Genomic DNA, 8,871 nt, shown 5'->3' with positions numbered 1-8,871 from the left:
CCCGTTTTCTGTATTGCCAAGCATGAAAACGAGTGTTTGACACCGAAATCTCGACGTTTCGTTTTACAGCTTCTGTCATTTTTTATCAGGGATTTTCGAAATCCCGGATGTAATTTTTCAGATACCTCACAACAGTGTGTGCCTAATATAACACAACAGAATTTGAATTTCACTGCGAAACTTGCTATAGAAGATCGTTGAAGACCAGTAAACACTCGGTGAGCTGCACATTTCTAAAAACGAACGTTTAGTGGTGTTTTAAGGACAGAATAGTCCATGCACAAAGCGAGCAATGTTAAAGCCATACAGAGCTCCATTCTAAAGCTGCCAAATTCCACAAACAGGCTCAATTGTTGAGATTTCGGTGTCAAACACTCGTTTTCATGCTAGGCAATACAGAAAATGGGCTTAAAGTGTAAGATACCGAACTATTCCTTTAAGCCCAAGTTCCTAATGTAAATAAATGTAAATGTATCTTTCCCTGAGTAGTGTCTGTATAATGCGTAATTCTGTTGATTTTTGTATAAATGTATCATTTTATTAATTGATACATTGCATTTTAAGTCTCCAAACTGACTTTTTCAAAACAACAACAAATGCTACCTACTGAAAAAAGCCATAAACAGCTTGAAGTATGCTACCAATGTTATTATTGAGATGTCTCCAAAGTCAGCTAAGTGTGTGTCCACTTATTTCTTAACAGCATCCGTGTTTGTGTTACTACATCGCCGTTTTCAGTTGAGCCCTGTGAAACAGATCAGACTGTGGCTGAGACACTAGTAGGCAATTATAAGAAGTTTAATGCTGAGGCAGTATGTAACACGTTTAGCCCACAACCATGACCGATGTTGAGCAGGTCACAAGTTCATCCCAAAATCAGATACAAAGACAGGAACACAAAGAGACAGCATGGAACAGAGGACTCCCTTCCACCCCATTCTCCGGGAACGACGAGAAGGACAAACAGCGCGTAGAGGCCACTTGAGATATATAGTCATACATATATATGTATATATGCAAATACCGTATATATATATACTAAGTCCCCATATAGGAGACACACTGGAGATTCGTACTCGCTGAGGGTATTTCATTAGCATCTCTTTAAATACACATTTAAAATGCTTTTCTTTATATATATATATATACAGAGAAACACTGATGTTGCTAAGGGGGAGGGGGGTAATGCTGTTTGTTCAGAGTCCCAAATGCTGATTTCTAGTTATTGGTGATGTCCCTGTTCCCCTCCATCCATCTCGAAAAATGAGTAGAATAGAGAGAGTGGAGAGAGGTTGGCCAAGTGCACACACACGAGTCAACTTGGCAAGGCCCCCCGTCATCACCATCACACAAAATACAATACAGCCAGCTGGCCCATAGACACAGTCTCAGTCTGCTTTTTTTGCATCTTTTTTTCTTAACACTGCCATCAGTTAAAAACAAAGAGCTTCTTTTTAGACAGAGTGAGAAGGAAGGAGAGGGAGAGAGAAAGAGAGAGAGAGAGGGATAGACAGAGAGAGAGAGAGAGAGCGGACAATCAATTACTAATGTACACGTAGGCAAGAAGCTTTAAACACACAAAAAAAATCCAAGAGCTGATTTTGTTTCATTTTGTTTTTGGAACTGATGTATGCACTAGAGCAAGAGGAACTCGAAGGTCACTTTCAACAGTACCCTCACCTAGGAACAGAATACAGAAAACAAGTCTTTTGCAATCAAAGAAAAAGTATTCTAGAGAGGAAGAGAGGTCGAAAAATCTTCGGCTATGTTGTGTGTAGAGGAGTTTTGAGTGTGCTTGGCAAGGCTGAATCCCGTTCAGGTGAACAAAACCAGCCCCAAACCACCTCATGGTCTCAGCAGTTACATTCTGCACTCTTAGAAAGTTGGAGTTTGCTGTTGTCGGTGTTGGGTTTTTCTTTGTCATCCTTTCACAGGTGTGATGAGGCGACTCCGCCGCCATTGTCACTTGTCTGTTTCCAAACGAGGCCTCATCACCAGACGGGGGGATGCAGGGATGAACTGAAGAGGTACGGTGGCAGGGGGTGGGTTGGGATCGAGGTGGTCTCGGGGCATCGTGAAGGGCTGGGGAACCAGGCTGAATCTCACGACTTGTTCTCGTCGTACAGGTCCAGGGAGGCCTGAATATCAGGAAGCTCCATCTCACAAACGACATTTCGTGGTGACAGAGAATTTCGGTTGAAAAAATGTCCACCTGCACAAAGACAAAGAAAGCATTAAGGGACAATGCAACAAAGAAAATATAGAGTAGCGGTTCAAATTAATCCATTTCATTTCATTAAATAAATGAAAAACAGAATATATAATCAATCATTTATTTTCACAGGAAAAAAAGTACACAAACAGAATGAAGATGCATGAATAACCTGCAACAATAAGAATATACTTCAAATGGAAATATGTGGTCACAAGGAGACATTTCCAAAACCTGGCTCTTAAGGTTTCATTACTACCTATTACTACGCAGTATTATTTTCACCACTAAAGAAAAGAGTAGACTGTATTTAGATGAAGTTATCATTGGGTAGAATACAACATGACTTCCCATTTCCTCTCTAGTAAAAACAAAATGTACTTCCTGTTTGACAAGTGCCAAAAGTGACATCCAGTGGCAACATTGTGCATTGCAATGCCACATGAAGCAGTCGACCTTGTGACTGGTATCTGTTCAATGTCAGTCCAAATCAATGGCCTCCCGCCATAAAATCCAATCGTTCCAACATATCATAACAGTCACTGTCATAAAGTTATGGATATCAATTCCAATCACCTATACATTTTGAAACATTTACATGCTAATTTGCACAATAAATAACAACAGTGAGACAATGTACAGAGGGTATCGACATGTTTAATTGATCCAAAAGCTTTCGTTTCAAACATCTAAAAATAGGCACAGTGATATAAGTTGAGGGGAAAAAAAGATGGCACAGTGAAATGGCAGTGGGAACCCGAGCAGAGAGGGAGGCTTCATTTTCAAAATACTGACAGGCTTCTTTCATTCCACCTCCACGCTGGAAAGCAAGACAGAGAAAGCACGAGAGTATGAGCATCTGATATAATAACTGCAATTACAGAACGTCTGCAAACATTTCATTTGAATAATGAATTAAGAGTCTGAGTAAACAACATGCATTCCTTAACCCTTCAGCAGGGGAGATTTTGAACAAAAACAACATAAGATTTTGTCAAGTTTAAGTGTAAAAAATATCACTTATTATCACATCATCACATCATTTTTCAGCAGTGGTTGGAGTGTTTTAAAACCTTTTTTACGTAGAGAACCATCTGAAGCAACAAGGCACACAAAGCAATTAACACATTATAGTGCATGCTTAATGTTAGAATTGGAAGTCACTACAAATTGATGCCTTAAGGTTCACAGAGCTGCTAAATTCATCATTGAGGCCAGTGGAAGCACACAAGGGATTAGTCAGCTGTGTGGTCAGCTACTGAACCGGGAGCAGGTGAAGGGTGCTATGGGTAACTGTCTTTAGACAGCATTCACAAGTTGAGTTACAACTTGGGACCTGAGACTCAGCCTGTGTGACTAATGAACTCAACCATGGCTTTCTCCGGATAATTGTAACTAGCTGTGTGTGTGTGTGTGGTGACTTTAGAGTAGGGTGGCTTGTCCATAGCGAAAACCATAATAACGATTATTTTGAAATCCGTGAACAATGAATTTGTGATTATTTAACAGTATTATTCGTTGACTTTAGAAACATCCTGCAGGACTATTTCTCGTACTTGAACTTAAATAGGGACTCTTAACTTTAAGGCGGGGATCACACTAGCCAGCGGCAAGCGGCAGGTTTCCTATTGTTCTCTATGGCTCGGCAGCGTACCAGTGTCAATACTGGCGTAACGCTATCGTTGAGCAAACTAAGCATTGAACTTGGTTCAACTTTGAAGCGAAACGCTCGGCTCATTAATGTCAGTTTTAGAATGTTCAGGTATTTTCACCAATCAGATTTGTCCAAGAACGTAACAACAAAGATAACCGTCTCTAGTAACAACGTTGACTGTAGCGTAACTTAGAAACTAGACAGAATTTTTTGGATTATTATTATGGTCTGAGCGTTATGTTGCGCTTGCCGCTGGCTAATGTGATCCCCGCCTTAGTGTAAATGTCCAAATCGTCAAGATGGAACGTAGTCATAATAATCAGTGTTTTTCATTGGATGCCGAAATCGTACTTGAATGAAAAACTAATTGCACATCCCTACTCTGTGTCGTGTTGTGCCGTGCCGTGCCGTGTCGTGTCGTGTGGTGTCACTCACTCGGGGCTGGAGTAGCTGGCCGTGGCCTTGATGATCATGTAGCAGAGTGTGAGGGCGCTGAGCAGGCCAAAGCTGGCGATTATAAACCACTCTTCTGTCAACAAAGGAAAGGAGGAGGAGGGGGGTCACTGCTGGGTGTGGGGGGAGAACAGGGGGTCACCACCCCCCCCTCTGCCTGGCGATCAGCAGCGAAGACGGGTGGCAGGGGAGAGGGGGTGGGGGGTAGGAGGCTGAGTTGACGTGACGACAGGAAGGTGGCAAAAGAGGGAAGGACAAGATGAGGAGGCAGAGAGACGAGCAAAAGAGGAGGAGTCCACTGCCCGCGGAGAGGACGGAGATGAAAGGGCCAGCGAGCGGCCAGTGTGCAGCAGTGAGAGAAGGAGCCTGGGAAAGAAATCACACCGCTGGGAGAGTCGCCCACAGAGAGAGGAGAGAAATATATATTACCACCCACTACCTCCCACTCCCTCATTCTCCCTCCCACTCACTCTCTCTCTCTCACACACACACATACACACACACACTACAGGACGTCTCTTCTAGAGGGAAGGCAGTAGAGACGGCTTAACAGAGCACCTGCGCGAGAGCACAAAGGGAAGAGGAAAGCTTGTAAGTGGCTGGAGCAGACAGCGTGAAAACCCTGGAAATCAATGGGGTCACATTTGTGCGTTTTTGCTGAATGAACATTCAAAACATCTGAACAGAGCTGCTTATAATGAAATGGGAAAGAGAGAGAGAGAGAGAGAGAGAGAGAGAGAGGGAGAAGAAGAAGATGAAGAAGAAGAAGAAGAAGAAAGGTAGAGAGGAGCAGAAACCAAGGGAGACTAAACAAGAGGCAAGAGAATGCTGAGGAGGATGTTGGGTGGGTGGGCGGGAGGACCCAAAGAGCACTCTGGGGAGCATCCTTAAACAGCAGCCCTTGGGGCTGCCAGTGGGTGAGTGTGCTTGCTGCGCAGGCTGCATGTGTCTGGGGAATAGGCCACACACAAGCCCAACGAGTAGCAGAGGGGAGGTTTGTGGTGGTGGAGGACACAGACTGCCTGTGATCCATCGAGCACCAAGGCCAAGTGTCTGTGTCTGCACCATAGTCCCCCATCCACCACCGAGAGCCACTCTCAGTATTGTACAGATACAGAGTCTTTATTTGTTTATTTTTCTGTAGACAGACTTGGCTGGGATTAATGACAAGCCTTCTGTGAGGTGAAATGACTGAGGCAGCATGGAGGGAAAAAAGGAATGTGGCATATTGCAGTTTGAAAGTGTGTATGTGTGTGTGTGTGTGTTTACAGTCCTGCCTTCAAAGTATACAGTGACTCATTAAACACAACACCGGTGGATCAGATGACAACAAACACTCCATTATCCAACCTTTTAGTTGAGCTTTATTCACTTCTCTAATCTGGACTTCCTTACAGCACTTAACACACCCACAGGACAACCTTTTGGCAACGAGTCAAACAGGAAGCAAGAATCAACAGAGACTTCATCTTATCAGAAGACAGAGCAAACACTGGCGAGGATTGAACTGGCGAATTGCAGAGAAAGTGCGAAGGGAGCCAGTTCAGAGGAAAAAGGGAGAGCAGGTGTAGAATTTGGCACGAGTGTGTGCGTGTGACCGTGTGTGTGTGTGTGTGCCTTACTGGTAACAGCGATGTTGATCTCTCCGGTGCGCGGGGTGACCTCTCCGTCGGTGGAGACCTGCGAGGTGCCGGAGTGGCGCAGCGGCTCCAGGCTGATGGTGGTCTCGCTGGACAGGTCCACCAGCGCCGTCCGCTGGCTGGAGGTCTGGCTGCGCGGTATCCGATCCATGTCAAACGCCACGTTGTCCACGCAAGGCAGGTTGGGCTGAATGGACGCCAGGACAAAGAGGGGGTGTCATTATGTTTCAAAACCATCAGCTATATCATACACTCCAGATAGATATTTTAAAAAATGCTGACAAGATGATCAGGAATCCAACTTGCTGTAAAGGAGTCTTATTTTGTCCAGAGGAGGCCTCAATTTCAACACTGACATGCAGACTATCCCATGCTTTACATTATCCTATACAGTTAATTGCCAATACAATAAAAATACATTTCTTCAAATGAATTGTCTTGTTGCAGTTTGATGTCTTCTGCTAACAATTTTTGTTTCATGGAAATAGAGCTTAGAAGTAACTGTCTTTGGGTCTAAATTGATGCCACCAGCCCACAATTCTACTAACTTTAAGTTTGAGTTTAATGCATCAAAATAATATTAATAAAAAAACTGAGAAAGCCAACCTAAACAAAAGAACTATGTTCATTCAGAATGTGGATGTAGAATAATACTACATCAACATTCCCATTGGACTGTATGTGGAAGCAGAGAGTAAAGGGCTTTTCACAATGACAAGTGACACCTGCTAGTATCCAATTAATTTCCAAATGCAAAGCGGGCCAGCAAAGTGGTCAAGCAGGCCATTTGAGTGGTGGTATGGCGGGCGCATTCTCCACATTCTTGCCGCTTGTGTGCACGAATCGAGAACACGCCTGCCCACTCACCTCCAAGATAAAAAACATTTCAGCTTTTGAGGTGGGGGGACGGCCACTTCAGATTTGAGCTGGCCGTGTGGCCACTTTAGTTCTGAGTTGTCTTTCAGATGACAGACGAGGCAGGAGGGTGCGGAACACAGAAGTGCTATCGCTTTCATCTGAAAAGCTCTTAATACTGTGTGCAAGTCGTGGCTTTTCCTGTGAAGTTACACTTTATCTCCAGCAGGGGGCATTATAAGGTAGCTCCTGAGCCGAGGCACACTGATGACTCTCAGAATTACATTATGGGTCCTTTTATGGGCAACTAAAGGCTATCCTTACAGCTATACATCGACATTATTGACTTGTGAGGCTGATGTTACGATGCTGACAGCAAACAGCTGTTTCTTGTCAGTCCTCCGAGGTGATTACTTTAGTCCAACGGTCCTTGTCTTAGTCTTTGATGAGGAGTGACGGGGGACGGGGGGCGGGGGATGGAGGGGGGGTAACTCACCATGATGCCCAGGGCTTTGAGGATGTTGAGTTTGCACATGGGGCAAGTGCAGTGCTCGTTCAGCCAAGGGTCCACACACATCTTATGGAAGACGTGCCTGCGGGAGACACACACACACACACACACACAAACACACACACACACACACACAAAGACAAAACGCACAATCAGCAATATGTCGCATCTTTTTTTTTTTTGGCAAACGTGATTTGGACACCATTCACACTGTGAGCCATTCAGCGTTGGGAACGCAGCGGAGGTTGCTTTTGGTTGCACTACTCGACGGGAAATGAAAGGAGCACAGTTCCTTTTCAGCGTGGCTTGACATCTCACCCCGAGCAATCAAACAACACAACCTGACAAGACTTTCTCTCTCTCTTGCAGCAAGAGAAGCGTATAATCACTCGGAGGAAACTGTGCGAGAGAGAGAGAGAGAGAGAGAGAGAAAGACAGAGAGAGAGAGAGAGAGAGGGGGGGGGGGACTCTCAGGGCTGAGTGTCAGTTGGCTTGTAGACGCAGCAGGGGAGGAGGACTCCATGAAGAGCTCCGGCGCAGGCAGAGAACACAGAGCTAAAAAAAAAAGAAAAAAGAAAAAGCGACAGAGATAGACAGACAGGAAGAGGAACTCAAAGGATCTGCGTGGGCCATCAAAGTGCGCTTTTCAACTTCCTTCCTCATCCCTGCGGGCCCCTGCGGCGGCACAAAGACGGCCCTGTTGGGCACGGCGAAGCCTGGGCTGGGTTGGAATCCACGCGGGGCAGGAAGGGGGTGTTTAAATAGGCCTTCAACAACGCCACCGTTTGACCAGAGGGGGTGGGAGAGGTGACAAAGCTGCTGTTGTGGCCAAACGGACCTCTGACAGGTTGCATAGGGGAGGGAGGGGAAAAGAGAGAGAGAGAGAGAGAGAGAGAGAGTGAGAGAGAGAGATAGAGAGTGAGGGAGAGAGATAGAAAGAGAGGGAGAGAGAAAGAGAGTGAAAGAGAGAGAAAGAGAAAAAAAGAGGGAGAGAGAGAGTGAGAGAGAGAGAGAGAGAGAGAGAGAGGGAATCCTCCACTGTCTGCTGTGCAGTGGGATCCCTAGTACACCCAAGCCCAAGGACTATCCATCAAACAGATTTGGCTGATGCTACTTGAACAAAGCATTCCTCATCCTCCCTCTGCAATCACTTAATACAACACAAAACAACACAGCGAGCGCGCCGGCCTACTCCCTGACTCCTTTAAGTGCAAGGGCTGCAAAAGCATTACAGGAATGCATCACGGTAGGATACCTGAGGATGTCATTAAAAAAGAATGCCTCTTCCTGCTAAGTGCCCTCGGCAAAGCCTCGCCTCGGCCTGGACAATGACCAAGAGAGCCGACTCATCTCCCTCGTTATGCAAAGCAGGCGGCAAAGGTGGGACGGTGCATTCTGCGGGTGGATTCTTTTGACATGTCACTTCTTTTTCTTCTACTTTTTTTTCGGTTGAGCAAAAAAGCAAAAAATAATGTTTCGTTGTTTTAGACTTTTTGCTTGAGGGCTTGTCAGAGATCACTGAGTCGTTTGTAAAGATCCGACAGCA

General features: G+C 45.2%; 1 protein-coding gene across 6 annotated transcripts in view; it reads right to left on the bottom strand.

Annotated features, from left to right (window-relative positions):
- Positions 1-780: 780 nt before the first annotated feature.
- Positions 781-8,871, bottom strand: part of rnf130 (ring finger protein 130) — a 45,835-nt gene continuing 37,744 nt past the window's right edge. For 3 of the 6 annotated variants that reach the window (XM_062523884.1, XM_062523883.1, XM_062523886.1), the window contains exons 7-10: positions 7,311-7,407; positions 5,942-6,146; positions 4,302-4,395; positions 2,320-3,032 (exon numbers count right to left, since the gene is read on the bottom strand). In XM_062523884.1, coding sequence (XP_062379868.1) covers positions 3,017-3,032; positions 4,302-4,395; positions 5,942-6,146; positions 7,311-7,407 — 412 coding nt within the window. In that variant the 3' untranslated portion in view covers positions 2,320-3,016. Of the gene's footprint in view, positions 2,213-2,319; positions 3,033-4,301; positions 4,396-5,941; positions 6,147-7,310; positions 7,408-8,871 lie in introns of those variants that run through there. The other 3 variants (XM_062523885.1, XM_062523888.1, XM_062523889.1) reach the window with 2 other exon arrangements.

Source organism: Sardina pilchardus, chromosome 21, assembly GCF_963854185.1.
Source record: "Sardina pilchardus chromosome 21, fSarPil1.1, whole genome shotgun sequence".
In the NCBI taxonomy this organism is placed as follows: domain Eukaryota; kingdom Metazoa; phylum Chordata; class Actinopteri; order Clupeiformes; family Clupeidae; genus Sardina; species Sardina pilchardus.
Note: the sequence above shows the minus strand (reverse complement) of the source record. Positions and strands in the feature narration are given on the sequence as shown.